The sequence below is a fragment of the Cheilinus undulatus genome, linkage group 22 (genome assembly GCF_018320785.1).
Source record: "Cheilinus undulatus linkage group 22, ASM1832078v1, whole genome shotgun sequence".
Lineage (NCBI taxonomy): Eukaryota > Metazoa > Chordata > Actinopteri > Labriformes > Labridae > Cheilinus > Cheilinus undulatus.
In genome coordinates, this window is record NC_054886.1 from 26903564 (window position 1) to 26924817 (window position 21254).

General features: G+C 41.9%; 1 protein-coding gene across 3 annotated transcripts in view; it reads right to left on the reverse strand.

Moving 5' to 3' along the window:
* Positions 1-21254, reverse strand: part of zgc:109889 (uncharacterized protein LOC553542 homolog) — a 58806-nt gene that overhangs the window by 27978 nt on the left and 9574 nt on the right. For all 3 annotated transcript variants that reach the window (XM_041778707.1, XM_041778705.1, XM_041778706.1), the window contains exons 2-3: positions 3712-3856; positions 207-341 (exon numbers count right to left, since the gene is read on the reverse strand). In XM_041778707.1, coding sequence (XP_041634641.1) covers positions 207-341; positions 3712-3844 — 268 coding nt within the window. In that variant the 5' untranslated portion in view covers positions 3845-3856. The remainder of the gene's footprint in view (positions 1-206; positions 342-3711; positions 3857-21254) is intronic.

Below are 21254 nucleotides of genomic sequence, written 5' to 3' on the forward strand. Positions count from 1 at the left end.
AGGAAACCCGGCACCACTCATCACCTGCCAAATACCATCCCAACAGTGAAACATGGTGGTGGCGTTTACTCTGTGTTAGAGACGAAGCTCTGAAAAACTTGTGTCCCGGTGATTGAAACGCTTTGGCACAATAAATCCAGGACAAACTGACACACTGAAGCATTAATTAAAGAAGAATTATAAGGTCAAACTGTCAGCGTCCCTACCTTCCTCCACGGTGGAGTCAAGCTGAGTGACTTTCACAGCCAGCTGGTCCACTCTCTCCTGCAGGCTGCTCATCCTCAGGTAGAAGCTGTTGGCTTCATTAAACAGCTCACCGAAAATGTCCTCAGCATGACGACCTGCACAAAAAATACACAGACACAAGGTTTGACATTCTTTCATCCCATTACATCTGTGATTTTTAATATTCCCTGAAGGTTTAAACGGCAGGAGTAGGAAAAAATTTCTAAAATGAGCAGGGGTTATGAGTCTGATTTATGCCTAAAACACTGATCTTTGGTGCCACTGGTTGAGAACTGCTTTATAGCTGTTGTAAAGAGGAGGGAATTAGTGGTTTGTACAGCTATTACGATTTAGATTCTGCATGTTTGTTAGAAAATTACAATAAAGGTGTATGGACAATTGGGTCGAAAGGTTTTTAATGTACTTAGTTACATTATAAAAAGCATTAAGTATTGAGTAACAAATAAACACGAGCCAAATGAGGAGGTCTAAGCTTTCTGCCAACAGCAACTTACAAGTTTAATTTCCACAACACAAGACAGTCAATTGCAAATAGCAGAAGAATGAGCCCACATTTAATCCTGTTGTGTCACACCTCAAAATAAACAACCTTGTCGGAGACCCGTATTGTCTTGTTAATATTGCACATAAGGAAAGATCATGTTTCCCCCTTAAAATCCCTTGGGAATCACAAGTAGCTCCTCTGTACTCTGAGTAAACTTTAAATGAATTACTTTTAACGCCCCCACAGTATGATGCTGCCACCACCATGCTTCACTGACCCAGTTACTTAAGCATATCTATAGAGCTGTACTCTTAGTACTAATTAAGTACATTTTAACCAAAGTAACTGTCAGGGATGCACGCAGTTAAATTTGTTTATTAAATTATCTGACATGAGATATACGAGTCGGTTAAGCTAATTACATATCGTTTAGTATAAACACTGGCTTGAAATCCCAGCCTTTAATGCTCTTTCAAACTGTTATGAACCTGCCACCACTAGAGGTCGCTGTAGCGTCAGTAAATAGCCGCTGCCTTCCTGTCTGATCTTTCCCATGGCACTTCACTGGATGTAAATATGAGAAGCTCAGTGGTAGCTTAGTGGTTAGCGTGTAGTAGGAACAGCGTGGTACGACAGCTTTTAAAGTAGTAAATGGAAATAAAGTGGTATGTAGACTATTGATGTTGAGCTCAGGTGTAACTACTCAACCGAGTGAAAGAGGGAACATGTCAAAGTACGATATTTGACTGTTTTCTAAGGATTTTATTCTCCTTAGACTTAGTCAGTTAAACGAAATTTAAAGGAGCATTTAGCAGAAAGCTGAAATAGATGCTTAGGAACATCCTTAGTGACTGTACTTTTACTAAGGGTTAGAAGGAGGATAGAGACTAATAAATGAGTAAATTAATGAGTTTTGGGTGTTAATTTTTGGTGCTGCGGTATCAAAACAGTAATATTTTTTAACTAGAATTTTATGGAAATTCAAAATTATGATACAGAGAAAACTATTCATAGAGTACACATGCATCATGCATGAGGCCGCCTCTACAACTGGCCCAATTAACCTGACTTTCGGATCAACTGACCCAGATCTGGACTTGCGTCTCTATAGTGAAACCCCCATAAGGCTTTTCATAAATGTTATTGTGAGCGCTTGATCCCAAGGGTTTATGTTGCTCGTATGATTTATCAATAAGGAGATGAGTACAGAAACAGAGATGGAGGTCAGTCGATCTCCTCGCCCTCCTCCCTTTGTCCGTCTCAGCAGGGCACTCAGCCTCCTGCTGTGCACCTGTCAGACCTAATATTTGAAAACAACCATTATGTCTGTGAGAGGAAGCACTGTGTTCATGTGAAACAGAGAGGAGTCAAAATACTTACATGTACTTAGACGCACAGTCTTTTTCGCCCACAGACAATTCATTTAAATGCATTCACATTTGCATTCCCACTGCAACGATTTAATATCTGCCTCTCTCTTTTCCCTTTATTTTTCTCCCACTCAGTCTATAACATGACAGATGGAGCAGACACAGAGTACTCACTCGTTGTCAGAGCGCTGTCACTGAATATAATCTAAACTCTGACTGATAATCACATTTTAACAACCTTTTTTCAAACACCTTCACTCAGTGATCTCTTCTGGCTCTGGTTGTTTATGCTGTGTAACACCAAAAAGCAGCAACAGCAGCTGTGAATACCTGCATGGATTTCAAAAGCATAATAATAAAAATTTATAAAATGTAAATCTAATGGAATATATATTGATAACTGCAGAACACTGACTCATCAGATGGTGTAGGTCACCATTTACAGCTCGGTTATGGAGGCCATTTTGGCAACGTGTTTTCTTTTTATTGAAGTCCATAAAATTCCACCTTGGATTCACCTTTTTCCTATCACTATTTTAAATTAACTCCATCAAACACCACGACAGCAGCTGCCCTTGATGCTGACTCGCTCCTCTCAGCAGCAACAGCTTCAACATTTGAGACAGAAACGTGTTCACAGTTTAACACGTTTTCAGTGAGATGTCTTCAGAAACACGGCTCTGCATTGATTAGTTTTTGGTGTAAAAGTGGTATCAGAAAACTCTGGGATTCTGGTGCTCATGAAAAACTTTAAAGGTGACTGACACTGTGGTGTAGTGTGAATATAAAGACTTTCATAAACAGGAAAGGCAGCATGGTAACTATTTTCTCCTTTCTTTGTTTCTGTGAAACCAAAATAAAGATGTAGGAAGTAATGATGCAACCATGAACCCCATGTTCCCCATGTAGGCCCATGTCAAAGGAGAATAATTAAGTACAACAATGAAATAGCTATACGGAGCTTGATAAATTGTGCACAAATTTTTCTGATAGGGTTGTCACAATACTTGATAGGATTGTAAACTAGTAAGAGAGAGCCACAGACTGGAATTAAACCTGGGCCTACCAAGCACAAAAACTTCCATTTTCAACACCAATTTTTTTGTATTCTTGCCCATATATTTGAGTAACTGGACTATCTACCGACCAAAAAAATATGAAATAAACCAACCCAGTCCTTTGTGGTCAGCATAGCTTCAATATAGGGGTTGAAGGGAATTAACCTGGCTGATTATTGGGTTTATATTATGCATTTGGCCGAATACTGTTTCAACATTTAACTTCACCGATTGTATTACTAATAGATTAAAAACCTGCCATAATTTGGCGCTACTGAAATCTTTGTCCTCCCTTACTTCCCTGTTTTAGATCTCCACAGTCTAACCAAACAGCCCTCTTAATGTCAGGGCAAAAAGGAATTAACATCACTGTGACTTCTGGACTTCATCCTCTGCTGCTAGCCCTGTGTCATTTCTAGTTTTGATAAAGCTAGTGCCAAATTATTATTTTTGGAAAATAAAATCAAAGGAAAATAATATCTTGTATTTATTTGCAACAGATCTGATCATTAGGTAGTTGCTTAAACCAGAACATCAAGAAAACAAGACTTACTCAGACTGCCCAGCTGTTTGATGATGGCTGCTAGTGTGCTGTTAGTGACACACTCCAGTTCGCTGGTCACTCCATCCGGCAATGCTCCACGGCAAAGATGCCGGGGCTCGATGTTCCTCTTCACCAATGGCATGCTGGTCTACTCCTGCAGAAACAACACAGCGGAAAAAGGATCATTAGCTAGAGTTACAACTAACCGCTGAGAGCTGAGTGTATCCTTTTACATTAGAATGCCAAAACTGTGTCTGACAGAGCTTTAAAGACTCTGTTGTGTATTTTCTGACATTTCTTTGACATGCTGTGGCTCATTATTAAAATTCCCTGTAGGAAACAGAAGAACAAAAAGCTCCAAACCGAAAGAAAAAGAAGAAAGAAAACGCTAAGGGAAAATGTGTCAGTGCTCAGCTGTGTGTCCTGATGGACATGGAGGTGTCATGTCTGCTGTGGGGCAAAGTCGCTCATCACGCTGCTTAATGTCAGCGCGGCCGGGATGAGCCAAGAGCCAAATGAGCCGGAAAGAAGTTTCTAAATGGTGCTAACGAGCCGAAACTGTAGCCAGAGAAACCACGAGGGACGGAGAGCGAGAGAGAGAGAGGGACAAAGAGAGAGGAAGTGAAGGGTGAGGATCACAGCAGAAAGATTGAGAGGGTGAAATAGAGAGAGGGAGCTGCTGACAGACAGCAAGAGAAGAAAGATTGTTAAAAAAAGAGAGAGTGTGTCAGTGTGTGAGTGGCTGGGTCACGAGGCATGAGCTACATATAGATGCAGGATGTCAAATGATGTGAGCTTGGTGTCCTAATGTAGAGAGAAAGAAGAGACACGAATATGGAGGAAAAAAAATAATTTTACATCCATTTCCACCAATAAAGGCAGTGATTCATGGCCTTGTTTCCTCCGAGCACCCCCTAAAAGCCCTCTTCCCTCCCTCTTACGGGCAAGGTGACTCAGTCTGGTTAAGGACCTCAAAATTTCATCTCTGCTTTTTGCAGATGATGTGGTTCTGTTGGCTACTTTTGCCGGGGACCTTCAGCAGGTATTTGAGCAGTTTGTTACTGAGTGCCAAGCAGTCGTGATGAGGATCAGCACTTCCAAGTCTGAGGCGGTGGTTCTCTGCTGGAAAACAGGTGGGGATTGAGTCTTTGCCCTGAAGTGAAGGAGTTCAAGCATCTCTGGGTCTTGTTCACGAGTGAGGGTAGAATGGATTGTCAGATTGACAGACAGATTGGTGAAGCATTGCAGACGTTGTACTGAACTGACTTGATGGTCATGAACTCTGGGTAATGACTGAAAGAATAAGACCGCAGGTTCAAACGGTCAAAATGCAATTCCTCAGGAATAGATAGATACTATAGATAGGGAGAGGAGTCTGGACTTCCAGATGGAGCTTGAAGTAGAGCTGCTGCTTCTTTGCATCAAAAGGAACCAGTTGAGGTAGTTTGGACATTATATTAGGATGCCTCCCAGTAGAGGTCTTCCGGGCACGCCCAACTGGTAGGAGACCCCAGGGTTGACCCAGGACTCGCTGGAGGGATTATATATCCCACCTGGCCTGTGAACGCCTTAGAGTCCCCCAGGGAGAGCTGGGAAATGTCCCTGGGGAGAGAGATGTCTAGGTTGACTTATTTGGTCAACTGCCACCACGACCTGGCCCCAGATGAGCGAAAGAAAATGGAAACCCTCTACTGGGCTATTCTAGTGACGCTATCCATGCCTTTGTATGCCTTACGGGGGATTTTCTAGCGAGCCTGGAACTTGGGGGACTTTCTTTGGCATTGAAAGATATAATTAACTACAACTAACGCTGCTAGCTTAGCATTAGCCACCATTTTGATTTGTCACATGGGCTGTGACAACCAATGGCCGGCTGTTTCATTGTCAAATCATGTTTTGCAGGGAGAGCAGACAAATCCTTGCACCCCTCCTGAGATCTTTGTCGAGTTTCCTAGGGGAATCCAGACCCTTGGCTGGGAACCAATGAATTAAGGGAATAGAAATGAGATCATGTAACCTTCAAAGGCCCATTCAGTTACCAACACCATGAAGAAAAGACTGAATCTGTTGTTTTGGTACTAAAGCTGGTAAGCAGTAGTTTGAAGCTACTTAATCCTGTGAGACCAACACTGATATACACAACAAGAAGAGACAAGGGTTTTTAAAGTTAAAGAACTTTTAAACCGTGACTTGTAGTCATTTACTTTTTTCCCTTTAGAAGTCCTTTGTTGTACTGTTCTAATGGCATTATTCATGCCTAACCCAAGCCTTTTCTAGCAACCCTGGAACTCGCTGACTCTGTGAGGCATTTAAAGATCAAATCCACACCATTAAGTCCAATGTTGAACATCTTTTATTAAAATCCATTTTAATATATTTTTTGATTGTTTCTGCTGTTGATTCAGCAATAGGCATGATATTGTTTTTCACATGGGCTGTGACAACCAATGGCAGGCTGTTCCATCGATGTGTCATGTTTTCTCAAACAGTGCATGCCATACTGGGACGCTCATGCAGGGAGATAGAGAGCCTGTGATGTTGCCCTCTGTGTTTCTACAGACAGGTATTGCAGAGGTGAATATTTTGATTACTTTTTGTCACAGAGTGATTTTTTTTTTTCACTTTTTGGTCCCCAAGAGATTGGGGAAAACAATTTGTGCATAGAAAAGTCTTTGTCATTATTACCTCCGCCAAGGAGGTTATGTGATCGGGTGGGTTTGTTCGTTTAAGTTCATTAGTTTGTTTGTTAGCAACATTACTCAAAAAGTTGTGGATGGATTTTGATGAAATTTTCAGGAAATGTCAGAAATGGCATAAGGAAGAACTGGTTTGATTTTGGGACTGATCTGGATTCAGGATTTTTTTAAAGGATTTTGTACTATTGGGAGATAGGGCTAATGGTGGAGATGGCGGACATGAGTAACTTCAATCCCAGCAGCATTTGTGGGTGTGTTTCTATTCAAAGTTTTGGAGTTTATAGACTTTAAAGACACACGCGTGGTCGAGGAGACGAGTCGGAGCGTAACAGAGAGAAAGACAGCAAATAGTAGCGAGAATACTCCCAATGCTGGGAGGAATAGAGGAATATTCACCCTCTGCCATGACTTCCAGTCGTCCAGTGAGACCATGGGTGAGACTGTCCGTGCATCTGTTGGCACCAGCAGGCAATGCTTCCACCATGACAGTCCACCCGTAGCGAAGCCAATGCTTTACCTCACCGCATGTCCACCCCACCGGGGAGGGAGTAATCACCGAATGCCATGGTGGGGGGCACATGGGGACGGATCCAGAAATCTTCTAAAGGATTCGTCACTATTGGGAGGTAGGGCTAATGGGTCTGCGCTCTCTGAGTGCTTTTCTAGTTGTTAACTGTGTAAATATTGGTATCGATATCAGCTAGGATTAATCTTTAATTATCAGTATATCGGATATCTGCAAAAATCTAATAGAGTGCATCCCTAACTGAGACTAAAATTAAAATAGCTGCCAAAATTAACACTGTTAAACATGACACAAGCTTCTTAACATAAATGTGATGAGTCGAACATGACTATCACATTTTTGAGCAGAAAGTTGGTTTTTACTTTGACCTAAGCTGTACTTTGGCTTTCTCTCTGAAGCAAATGAACGTGAGCGACTCAGAGGGAGAGAAAGCGAGGACAAGAAGTTGTTAAAAAGTGAGTGTAAGCCTCCGACACGTGAGGAGACCGCTGGGCTCCTCTCGGTTTGGACTGAACTCTCTATGTGGGACACGCTTGTTATTTTTGGGCCCTGATGTTGTGTGAGACCGACTGTGTGCACGTGACGTTTGTGTCTATGTGGCTCAGAATCAAAGTAGGCACCGCTCCTCATTATGTGAATGTGGGAGGTGTGTGTGTTATCAGGTCAGTGCTCTGGAAACGTGCCATCCTTACACTCTCTCACGCTTCTAACATATTCGCTGGCACCATTAAGATTTCTGTTATGAAAGGGATGAACAGAGGTAAACAAAAGCACATGAATGTATCTCTAAAATGTGTGCTAGCATGCTAATACAAATCTGCTGCATCGATGATTTACACCCCAAAAATGCATAAAATGTGTCTGTGTCCCATAATTTGTTTATCCACACACATCGCCAAATTTAATAAAAAGTGACTCGATCGTCCTCCTTACGTCTCCCTCCCTCGCTCCTGCTCCTTCTCCCTCTAACAGCTTCTGACGTCCAATTACACAAACCACCTCAGATTTTGTCTTCTGAGTGTGATGGAGCTTTGTTTGCTGAGTTAGAGCCAATAACCCCCCCCTCCTGCAGCTGTTGTAAATAATCTAACACCACGGCTCTTTAATAAAACATACGTGCTCGTCCTCAGACGCCATCGCCGCCTCAATAACTGCTCTTCATCTCTTATTGGTTTCATCTGTCAGAACCCCCCCCCACACACACATTCATCTTTTTTTCAACGTTTCCCTCCACTTTGGATCTTCCCTCCCTCTCTGCTTGCTTTCATTAATAAATAAGCGAGCTCAGTGTCCAACACTGAGTGGGTATTCCCCTTCCATGTGTTTATCTGAAGGTGTTTGAGTGGGGATGGCATGTAGAGGCCACTTAGTCTGGGGTCAGTGATGTAGGTTTATGCATTATATGTATGACATACATAGATTTCATGTTGGCCTAACGGCACTCAAGTCTCCCCTCACAGGCTCTTTTAGGTCAGCTGCAGGGCAAAGGGACGTCAACCTGAAGAGAGAGAAATCCACTAGAGCCAGGATTGGGGGGAACCAAGACTTTTAAACCCTTCACTTCAGTCAAGGACACTCTCATCATACATTTTAACATTTTATTGCAAAATGAATATTCAGTTTTACTTGGTGGAGAAGGCTCTGCTCATAAGATGCTCCCTGCGTTAGTCGAGCAGCATGCTTTGACTCTCGGGGAGTCCATGGCTGCTAAGCCTCATATGGATGAGCGAAAACAAAAAAATTAGTTCAAAAGTAAGTAATCCATGGTACCATGAATCTGAATACAAGGGTGTAACAAGCTTTATGCTATAAAGGAGGAGGCTGGGGTGGAGGAGGTTAAGCTTTGCCAGCTGTATGGTTCATCAGCATTAATGCAAGATGGTATTAGTGGGAAGTACATCATATTTGAACACACCGCTGTGTTGAGAGGGTGAACTGAGATTGGCTGAGGAAGCTGGGAGGCGATAACTAGGATCAGCTGGCTGTCAGCTGATCTGACTGGGAGTGTCTTACATGAACTAATGCTGAGCATCATTTACAGAAACTGCATCTTAAGTAGACATTCAGTCATGTCTAAGTCTCCTTTTATGACTCTGTATCATGCTGGAGCACAGAGGAGAGCACCGGAGTGCCAACATCTGGTCCTCCAATCTGCTGATAAGAGAAAAGTTTCTTTTTTCAGGCAGAAAAAGTCATCTGTAGGACACATTCTGATCTGCTTTGTGGTCAAACATCAGGGAAAATGTTGGCCTTTTCAGAGTCTAACACCAAAAGAAGCAATGTAAATGTCTTCAGCAATTGGCTGAAATTTTATTTTAAACATTAATTGTAGTCCTAATTTTCACAATTGTTAAATATCTAACTTGAAGTGACTGGCAAGAAACCCCACTGTCACCATGCTGCTACTAGGTTAAGGCCGTTGCTAATGCAGTTGAAAAGGGGCTGGTGTACCTTGTCGTCAGAGCCTCCAGGTGCATGGTTTGCAGCCTGACGCCTTTAAACTACAACACCTACGAATGAAAGAGCCATATAGGGGTTGTACTCCTGATGAACTACAGGTCTCATGAGGGCAGCGGGCAAAAGTCCTCCAGACCCTTACTGCCAGATTAGTAGGAAATCCCTGCACAGCAAATGTCAGTCAAGTAGGTTGAACTGTGCAGGTGGTGCTGAGGTGTGGGAATCCACTTACAGTGAGGCTGAGATCAACCATGGTCTACACTCGCGCACAGAGCAATCGGTGTGCTGGGCAAAGCATTGTAGCGTCCCAGTATCTAAGCATGCAGGCACAAGTCAGAGTCTTTCAGTCCTTTGTCCTCCTTACCTTACCAAACTCTTGTGAGGCCTGGATGCTGACTGATGGCCAGAGGCACTGGCTGGGCTCCTTTCTGATGACTTCCCTTCGGCACATTTTTGGGAATTGTTGGCAAGACCATGTGTCTAATGCTAATGCGCTCAGAAGAGCAGGGAAAGGAAGAGTGAGCCACTGGGCACTGTGCTTCTGTCGGCAGAAGGTGCTTTCCTGGGCCTGATCCAGCTCACCTAACACTGGGTGCACAGGACCCAGTGGGCTGGACCAGGCCTTGGGGATGGCCATATTGGTCGTGGAGCGGTCAGCTGGGAAGATACCTGGAAGGATGGGGCATGGGTCTGGCGAAGGCCTGGAAGATGGCCATCAGGAGGCTAGTGCAAAATGCTAATGCTTCCATACCAACCTGACCCGTGGTGATGCATGAGAAATTTACAGATGCATTTGCCCCCCCCCCCCCAAAAAAAAACACAGATTTAGTAAGTATCTTAGTTAGGATTGAGCTAGCAAAACATTTGAGTGTTTTTATGTGCAACTTACTACTCTAGTCAGTTGGCCAATTAGTCAGTTGCTAGTCTTGTTTAAGTAAAAGCTCTTTTTTTACAAAGTGAGAGCAAGAGAACGAGGGAGGGCACAGCTTGATCCAGGTAGAGGGAGGTAGCACTGGTAGTTACAAACAAACAGTAATGCAGAGAAAAAGCCTTATTTTATGTTGTCACAGTGGCGCCACTCTACAGAACTTAAAACTGCATCGACAACTCGACACATATGTGCAGGAAGGTGCAGGATTTTTTTTTTTTTACTGAAGTGGAGTTGCTCTGCCCTCTGCCACAGCCTCTACCCCTGGACCCCCTGAAAGTCCCTTTGAGGGGTTGACCAACTATCGACCTGGCTGATTACTGAGGCCAATATTTGGCAGTTCGCCAGTTATTGGAATCCGAATTTCATTTTACAGATAATCGAAAAAATTAAGCGATAAAAAAGTGTGCTACTTTGGTTCCACTGCAAAATATTTCTTTCCCTCTTGCTTTATTTTCACTCTCCATAGTCTCACCAAATGTCCTGTATAAGAAACAAAACTGGTTGGCTAGATGTCACATGAGTACTAGCCAATCAACACTGAAGCTTGGTGCCACTGGCACAGTAAGCGTATGGCATCACTTCCTTTTTTCCAGCTGCTAAAGTGTTGTGCCGTTTCTCATACTGACAGATCTAGGGCTAAATTGTTTAATTTCCTTATAAACATGCAATTTTACTTCTGCATGATTAAGTACACTTTGTACATTATAACAAATGCATGAGCTCTAAATGCCTCAGCTGCCTTCCACTGAAGCCAGCATCAAAAAAGGTCACCTATTAGTTGTAATGTACTTTGTTTTGACAAAGTTCGGTCACCGACTAAAATGAAAGACAAATAACTGCTACATTAAATGAGATGTAAACCACCTTAGAAAGGCAAAAATTCAAGAGGACAAGTTCTTCTACTAAGAGGCCTAACTTGATCGTCTTAAAATTTCTTGATACAGCAGACTACTGGGCCTAAACAGAAAAAATTAACCCAATGAAAAGGAAGAGGAAAAGAAGCCAAAAAGTGTGTCGGGGAGCTGTGGGAACGTTGTCATAGCAACACGCATAGGAATCTGCTCCGCCGCTCAAAAGTGGAACTCGTCGCTACGGCCGAAAATAGTCTGAAAAGAGAAGATGGAGAGAAGGGGACAGACAGAGGGAGAGATGGATGAGGAGGGAGGAAGAAGCAGAAGGGGGGGAGTAGGCGGACGGACATCCCTGTGAAATCCAGAAAGTTTAAATTTTAAGTAGGTCTCCACAGGATTTATCGCTGTCTGGTGCCTCCTCTTATACAACACGGGAGAGTTTAGAGAGCAGGAATGAAAACAGAGGATCTCTTCTAACAGTTTCAGAAAGTCAGTCAGTGAAAGGACATTTCAGATCAAAGATTCATGACAGGATGAAAAGTTTAAGAAGACTGCAGAGAAAAACCTGCAGCTGCATGAGCTGCACTGTCAGAGGAGGTTAGAACAGAGAGGTGAGAGGATCTACAATATAGCCAGCATCAATTCAAGGTCATATTTCTGCAACAGATAAATCTGAGGAGCTTTAGCTTCATGCCTGTCGAATATAAGAGTTTAAAATTCACAAGGGTTTTCTGAGTAAATGCAACTGGGACACAAGGTGCTCAGTGATCAGAGACTTGACCAAGGAAAGGAAACCTGAAATACAATACCCACAAGTTAAAATGCCAAGACTGGGCCAAAAAATACCTGAGACGGATTTTTCAAAGGTTTTATGAACAGATGAAATAAGAGTGACTCTTGACAGGCCAGATGGATGGGCCTGTGGCTGGATCACTAATGGGTGCATAACTCTACTTCAAGTCAGATGACAGGAAGGTGGAGGTGGGGTACTGGTGTGGGCAGCCGTTATTAAAGATGAATTAGTTGGACCTTTTTGTGTTGAGGATGGACTTAAAATCAACTCAGAAAACTACTGCCAGTTCTTGGAAGATATTTTCTTCAAGCAGCAGTACAAGCATCATTCAAGAAGGCCATGATTTTTATGCAGGACAATGTTCAGTCACAGGTATCAAAGTACTAATAATTCTGCACACCTTGATATAGGGTGGTGATCACTGTAGGCCACTCCCTCCCTCAGTAAACGAATAAACATCACCTGATAACATTTAATTCCAATAAGCATTCCAGTTTATAGAGCTTGGACTACCAAAATATGAATAAAAATGAAGATAATATCAAAATACTTGCCAAATAATTCTGCACGTTGTGAATATATTAAGAAGAATTCATCCAAAAGAATCAGAGAAAATTAATTTTGTACAGTTTTGAATGATTTTATTTCACAGTGGACATTTTTGTGCTGAATAGTCTAGTAGGGTTTAAAATTTGTACACATTAAACTGAAGGCCCATTCAAAAATTATAAGTGGAATTTCAAAATTTATCAAGGAAAAAATCTTTCTACAAAATCATGCCATATGCAGCAAAACAGCCAAATAAAAGTGAAAAAAAAAAAATCACCCTGGTGGACGAAAATGTCCAGAGTGATACCAGAGGGTTTATCAGGGTTGCAGCTCATGATGAGCTATCTAACCTAAAAGAATCTTTAACACCCACTGCAGGTAAGAAACACACTGATTTGACCAACATGGTGTCTGGGAAACCATCCAAAGCTCCTCACACTCTTCACACATTTTTCCCTCTGTGCTCCTCTTCATGTTTTGACGGCTGCGTGTGTAATTACAGTTGTAATCAGATACCACTTTATACCCTCTGATCTTAAGCTGGCTGCAGCCTGTTCATAATGAGGTGCTGGGATGTTTGGGGAAATATCTCCCCCCTCACACTGAACCAAAATATCTCCACGGGGGGGTCGCATGCTGATAGTCTCTGTCTGCTCTGCAACAGATGGATCAAACAGAGAGAGACGGTATTAATTACTGTCCTTAACCAAACTTATGATTCCTGCATGCGGTGGAGCGAGCATGAGCTAATGCTATTACCTCTCCGTCTGCTTGGACACGCAGCCTTAAGCACAGACACACGACCACAGACGTGTCTCCTACTGGGCTACACAGAGCAGAGGGTGTCCGTCTGTTCAGAGAAAGGTTAGCATCTAGCCCTCAGTTTTTATACTCACCCCTCCCCCACAGCTCCATAGGACGGCCCTGTATAATCACAGTTAATCAGCCATGGACAGTAACTAATGGAAACGACATGCACTGGTTCTTTGTGATAATATATTTGGATCACATGCAGCATGAGAGACTGAGTTATGTCCTCTAATTTGACAGCTAGCTGTTGCCTTGTTCTGCATACATGAGCTAATGTGACATGATGCATTCAAATGTGTAAATTTCAAAGGTTTTCTTCATGTTGAGGAACGAAAGGATCAGTCACACGGTGACTTTCCCTAAAGGTATTCTGCAGATTGAAAGGAAGATGTTTGAATAAGACCTTAACACAGAGATGATTCTGAATCAATGTCAGCTTTTCACAAGGAGAATGAAAATCAATCTTCTCTAAACATTCAAAACAGTGCCACCACTTGCTTGTGTCTGAGTTTTAAACTGTACTTGGATACACCAAAGACGATAGCTAACTTGCATGTCAATCAGCATCTGTCAATTTCCACAGGGTCAGTGTCCACAGCTGTCTGTCTACACTCTGGTTTGGATCCAGCTGACAATGCACAACCTCGCCCACTAGGTCCATTTCTCAATTACAAATTGACGTAAAACAACGGAAAAACAAAATAAAGACATGTTGCTTTGCCTGACCAAGGTTAAGCTGCTCTTCATTCATTTCCTATTTTGACATAATGTTGACGTAGTGTTTCTTTAGTGATGCTGATGCAGGAATGTGAAATTGACAAGATGATTAGTGCGTTCCCATGTCTGAAGTAACTTGAACCAACCAACCAACCAGAAAGCCAGCTAATGAGCTTACCAACCACGTAGCAAACTAATTCTGATCAACCAACCAGCCAGCCAGCTTTCTGATCAACCAACTAACTGACTAACTACCCAACCAGCCATCCAGCTAGCCTGGTAACTAGTGAACAAAACAACCAACCAACCAACCAGCCACCAAGCAAGCCAGCCAACAAAACAGCTGACCAGCTCTCCAACCAACAAATGAGCCAGCTAACTTACTAACTGACTAGTAAACTAACATCTGAAAAAAACAAAAAAAAAACAAAACAAAACAAAAAACAACCAACCAACCAACCAACACACAAAAAAAACAACCAACACACAACCAGTCAGCCAACACACAACCAGCCAGTCAGCTTTATAATCAACCAGCCAGCCAGCCAGCTAGAAAGCTAAAAAACTAAATAGTGAACTAACTACTCAACCAGCCAATCCACCAACCCACCAACCAGCCAGCCAGTTTTCTAACCAACAAACCAACTAACCAGCCAGACGGCCAGCTTTCTAACCAACCAACCAGCCAACCAGCCAGTCAACCAGTCAGCTTTCTAAACAACCAACAACCAACCAACCAGCTAGCTGGCCAGCGTTCTAACCAACCAACCAACCAAGCAACCAACCAAGCAACCAAGCAATCAACCAGCCAGTCGGCCAGCTTATTAACCAACCAACCAACCAACCAACCAACCAACCAACCAACCAACAACAAACCAACCAACAGATTGACCAACCAGCCACCAACCAACCAACTAACCAGCCAGTCGGCAAGCTTATTAACCGACCAACCAGCCAACTAACCAGCCAGCTTTCTAACCAACCAACCAACCAACCAACCAAACAACAGATCGACCAACCAACAGATCGACCAACCAGCCAACCAACCAGCCAGCTTTCCAACCAACCAACCAATTCTCAGATGTTTGATAGAAATATTACTATTACAACAACCTTGGAAGGCAATGCATTAAAACCATTTTGTTAAAATTCATTTTCATTATTGTGGAACTATTTACACCATTCTTTACTGTTGAAGAAAGAAAGTTAATTGGGCATTGTTATAGTGATGAAACAGCATTAAAAAAACAATGCAAGTTAGCAAATTGCTTTAAAATATTAAAGTAATTCAAAATAGTAATATTAGAAAAATAAGATTCTAAAAATTGACACTGGTACTTCAGAAAAAAAAACATTTATCACATATGTGAATTAGTAGTATTTAACATAAACATTGTTCACATTTTGATAGAATTGACACAAAATTACTTGTTTTTCAGCATCAACTATTTTGTTGGCTGTGTATTTTTTAAAAAACAGGAAACATTTCACAATATTTTTAAGATTTGAATTACTACTGCCTCCAGAGCACCAAAAACGGTTCACAAGGGCAGTTTAAAATCTATGTAAAATAAGACTATGTGCTATGAATTCAGGGTGAGTGTTGGTCAGAGCACACACAGCTATGAAAACAGCAGCCTGAGCCAACACAGTGAAACAAAGATAATGTTTTATTCTGAGTCAGGATTACTCTGGTTTCACTGTGCCGGCCTGGGAAGCTCTGTGCTTGGTTGTACGCCAAACGTCAGCAAATGAAGAGAACAAAGGATGTTTAAAAAATAAAAAAAATGGCTCTCAGATGTTTGAAAAAAAATCAGGTTTTAAAAAATAAAGCTGCTGTGAAAGGATGGTTTTGTTTGAAATTTTTTTAACTCCATAGAGGGAGAGCATTTCAATTTAAACCACTTTGACATCACTTACAGCTTCATTTTCGCCCCAACCCCCACACCCTTGCTTCCTTCTGGCCTCTTTTTCTTCTCCATCCTAAACTTTGTATCTTCCTCGTTCCCCGCCCCGTCGCCTTGCTCCAGCTCCTCTCCCTCTTTGAAGTCTGTGTTTGTTGATGCTCTTGGGTGAGCCGCCATTGTACAAAATGATCACAATTACGATGGCACTTCCCCCCTCTTTTGCGCTAATCCTCCCTTAAAACAAATTATGCAAAACGAAGTGAAAGAGGAGGAGAGGAGACGAGATTTTACACTTGCTTCCTCTCTTTTTTGGAGAAGCAGCGGGCTCTGCGGAGATGTTGTCATGGTTTCTTTGGAAGTATTTTTATTTTTCAGGCCGGATAATGAAGCTATCAGAGCAGCAGAGAAAGAAAAAATAGAGTTTACATTTGGGCAATGAAGTTCTGCAAGAGATCTCAGTTACTTCATTGTCTCCAGCGTGTCTTTGTGTACCTCTTGGTTTATGAAGTGTTATGAAATAGGCACTTCAGTGATTGCTGAATAAAACATGGGCGGCAAACAAGCCAAAACCAGACTGTCACTTTCCTGATACTCAAATGGTATTTGCAATTCATTAGTAGTATTTATTTAATCTCCTTGATGTGTCACATGGTGTGGATTTACCATAAAACACAGAGAGCTTGGGCCTTATTAAGTGATATAAAACACAATGAGATCTGCGTTTTGTATTGGCTGTGTGTTAGGTAACAGTCACTGACATAAAAGGGACGATCTCTCGTTACTCAACAGCATGAGAAGTATTGATTCAAGGTGTAAAACCCAGATTTACACTATTCATTCACATTGTATGCTTGTATCTAAATTAGAAAACTAACCATTTTTCAGGCATCTTTTGTTAAAATTTGGTGTAGACTCTAGCCTAAACAGGCTTCTCACCCTGGTTCTTCCTTCTCAGATCTCGTGACTTATCTTCTCTCACCCCTTATTCATCCAAAAGGGAGTAGTGGGAGGTAGTGCATAGAGAATGACCGGACAGGAGGTTAGCCGTTGCCCAAACAGGCTTCTCTTCCTCGCTCAGCTTGGCTTTCAAATATTTCTTCTCTTCCCTTGTGTAATTGTGGGTTATTCAAAGATAGTGCAGAAAGTTCAACAAGGTAGGAGGTAAGCTGTTGCCCAAACAGGCCTCTCTACCTTGCTCAGCCTAGGTTTCACATCTTTTCCTTTCTTCCTTCGGGTAAATGAAAGAGTGGGAGGTAGTGTATAGAGTTTAACCAGACAGGAGGTAGGCTGTTGCCCAAACAGGCCTCTCTACCTTGCTCAGCCTAGGTTTCACATCTTTTCCTTTCTTCCTTCGGGTAAATGAAAGAGTGGGAGGTAGTGTATAGAGTTTAACCAGACAGGAGGTAGGCTGTTGCCCAAACAGGCTTCTCTACCTTGCTCAGCCTAGCTTTCACATTTTTTCCTCTCTTCCCTTGGGTAAATGAAAGAGTGGGAGGTAGTGTATAGAGTTTAACCAGACAGGAGGTAGGCTGTTGCCCAAACAGGCTTCTCTTCCTAGCTCAGCTTGGCTTTTGTAGAATTTCTACTCTTCCCTTGAGTAATTAAGGAAGAAGTGGGAGGTAGTGCATAGAGTTTAACGAGACAAGCAGCCCAAGCAGGCTTCTCTATCTTATTCAGCCTAGCTTTTTTTTTTTTTTTTTTTTATCTTTTCCCCCTTCCCTTGGGTAATTAAGGAAGTAAGGGGAGGTAGTGCACACACTTTAAAAGGAGATGAGCTGTTACCAAAACAGGCTGATTTCCTTAACCCCCCCCCCCACACACACACACATCCATGACAGCAGGGCACTAGTGAAGAAGTAGTGCCTACTACATAACACAGGGGAGGAACAGCTCTGTCCCAAACAGGCTTCTCAACCTGAGCCTTACCTTCTATGATCACTTAAAACGAACCTTTGTTTGCTCATCTCTTGCCAAATGATAAAGGGATATTAGTGGGGAGTGTATGTAGCATGCTGAACTTTTGAATACAACTTTTCTGATCTATCCCTAGATGAAAAAGGGATATTAGTAGGGAGGTAGAGCATAAAGCACACCACACACACTGAAGCCTTTATGAGGTGTTATGGGCCTAACTTAGTAAAACAATGGTGAAGAGATTCATTGATAACCCAGTTAATGGAATAGCTGTTGTACACTGTTTATATCAGGTTAGATAAAGTTTAGGTTTTGTGTTCTCCTATTTACTGACACATCTTCACTTCTCCTGTCCTAACACACAAAGAGGTGCTGGATTATTTAAAATAGGAATTTTATATTTCAGGGAGACGCTGAGTCGTTTTTACATGGATAAACCATGCAAAAAAAACCGTTTAAGTCTTGTACTTTTAAGATCAAGATCTAAAGTTATCCTGTACCTGAACAAACTAGCTTTTCAATCCCTCTCTGTGCTAATGTGGTGAGTAAACAGGTCAGCCACAGAATGAATGCAATGTTTCTGAACACCATTCAGCCTTTCACTGTGTGTGCGTGTGTGTTGTGAGAACCCTCCTCGTGCCCCTCTGCAACCCCGTCTCTCACAATTAAATGTGTCGGCCTCAGCACGATTGCAACAAGTCATCCGGCAGAACCATGCAACCATTCACGCACACACTGGTAAATGTTAAAGTGGGTCTACTGGTGCGGGTTGGTGGACAGGGGGGTCTGATCTGGGGAATGAAGGCAGGGACAGACAGGTCACATTAAAGCTGAGACGTGATGTGTCCCAGTTTAAACTAAGGAGGACAGAGACTGACAGACCCATTGATCATTGGCTGGTTAACATAATCTAACAAAATCAATTACTTCTGAAACTTAAGGGCTTAGTGCAAACAATCCACAAATGCAGTTATAAAGAAACACTGGATAACTCAACAAAGCTTAAGCTGTCAAGACACATGCTACTGACTTCAAAGTCCTACAACTCCAATTCAGCTCTCCCTACAGACTTCAGTTTTGCTTTAAAAAGTGGACAAATTATTCAGCTATTTATGCATCATTTTTTATTTATTTAATTTAAAATGCTCTAGTTTGGACCATGGAGAGAACAAAACATGTGACTGAACAAAGAGAAAGGACAAATCAAACACATTTTACTCCCAGTTTCCTGTGATAACATTCATTTTTGGCAATCTTCCAGAGATGTTGAGGGATTACTGTAGTGTGTAAAGTAGAGGTACTGTGTCTTTGATGCAAAACATAACACCTGAGTTCAGCTCTTCACTGCAGGGCTTCATTTAGAGCTTTAAAAAGAGTATGACAGGAAACTCATATTGAAATAGAAAGCCACTTTGTTATTCATGTTACATCATTACCGTGTTCTCCAGTTGGAGAGAAGGCCATTATCACTAAGGATGGGTATGTGTGTGCTTTGCCCCTGAGGCAGCCCGTCATGTTTCCCCTCATGTAATTCACTCTGACAGTCCCACAGACAAAATAGAACTTGGGATTTCCCTCTAACATGCCGTGTGAGACCAGAGAGATTTCTTTATTTAAAACACGCCACTTTCAGCATCCTAAATCAAACATCTCCCCTGTAACAAAAGACACCGTTCGACCACTAAATAAAACAAACCACATGAATTCAGCTCTTTCAGTCCTCAATGAAACCCTGCTGCAGAGGAGAAACGCGTCTGTGCTCAGAGGAAGTGAGGAATTGAGAGTTGAGTGAAATCCAAGCTGTCTGCTGAGCAGCAGTGAAAGGACGCTCCACTCGCCAACATTTCATCCTCCATTTGGTTTTCTGGTGTGTGGCAGCATGAGGGACAGCTTTGTACAGTTTACGGACATGATGCTTCAATGTTTCTTAATAAGTACGCTTAATTGGATTGGATTAATGGGTACAATCAGGGTTAAGCTATCTTTTCACTTTAAACAGAACAGTAAAAAAAATCATTAAACTCTTGATGACTCTCGGAGCACAACTCTAGTAAAATCTATTTAAGGAGCACTTTTCAAAATCACAAAGTTCTTGAATGAGACAAGCAGGTCTTAACAGAAGCACAACAAGGATCGAGAAATAAATACAGAGATGAAATTAAAACGTAAGGTTTTTTTATGTAATTAAAAAAACTAAATTGTACAACTCAGGATCATTTTATCAGTGAAAGTGTCTTAAGAAGAGATTTTGAAGAAACCAACGCCTAGATGCTTATTATGTAACAACATGTTTAAAACTCAGTAGTTAAAAGGGCAACACACGCTAGCTATCCAGCTACTAGACCGCCAATCAAATCAATGAAAACTGGTTAACTTTTAACGGAGAAACAAGTAGTAAACAAACCAGTACTGACCATGCAAGGATTATTTCCCTTCAGCATTTAAACAAATCATATTATATCTATGTTTATCTTTATAATAATCTTTTGATAAATAAATGTCCAAATAAGCTAAGTGGATGGATGGGTGATGTAATGGATGAGTGTTTGGCTTAATTGTTAAATTGATGGATGGAAGGATGAGGAAATGGATGAGGAGGGTGAATGGATGGCTGGACTGTTGGATGGATGACAGACAGATGGATGATAGACAAATAGATGGATGATGGATGGATTGATCACCCTGTGATTGACTGGCGACCAGTCCATCATGTACCCCGCCTCTCGCCCAGTGCCAGCTGGGATAGGCTCCAGCCCCCAACAGGATAAGCGGTATAGAAAATTGATGGATGGATGGTATGGATGAAAAGATGGATGGATGGACGACTATGTGGTGGGCCTTTTTTGCTGCAGTTTTGCTGAATGGTTGATGGATGGATGACTGAATGGATGGATAGATGGTCTGGCTGATAGATGTGTGTGTGGATGTATGGATGTATGGATGACTGAATTGATGGATGGATGAACGTAACTTATCCCATATGGTGATATTTATCAGGCTTTTTAATCATGCACTCACAAAAAGCAAACAGGAGTTTGGACAAAGTACTAAATTAGAAATATTCTTAAAACCTTTTTCTAAAATATCCTTAAATTATTCCAATACCTCTTAGAAACTTTAATATTGATGCGCACACAGTAAGATACCCTCTTAACCTTCTGAGAGACTCCACAAGAGTTAAAAGTTTTCTTAAGTGTTAGATCCTTCACATCTGTTGGCAAACACCACTGAAGAGTCTCTGATCTAGGCCCTGAGCTCTTTACGTCTATCCCTTACATCTGACCTCCCAGCAGATGAAGGAACGAGAGCCTTAAGTTTAACCACAGGGATCGATAAAAGCATCACTTTGAAGATGTGGTCTCACCGTGTCCCATTCAAATTTCCCTCATTTTAATCACATC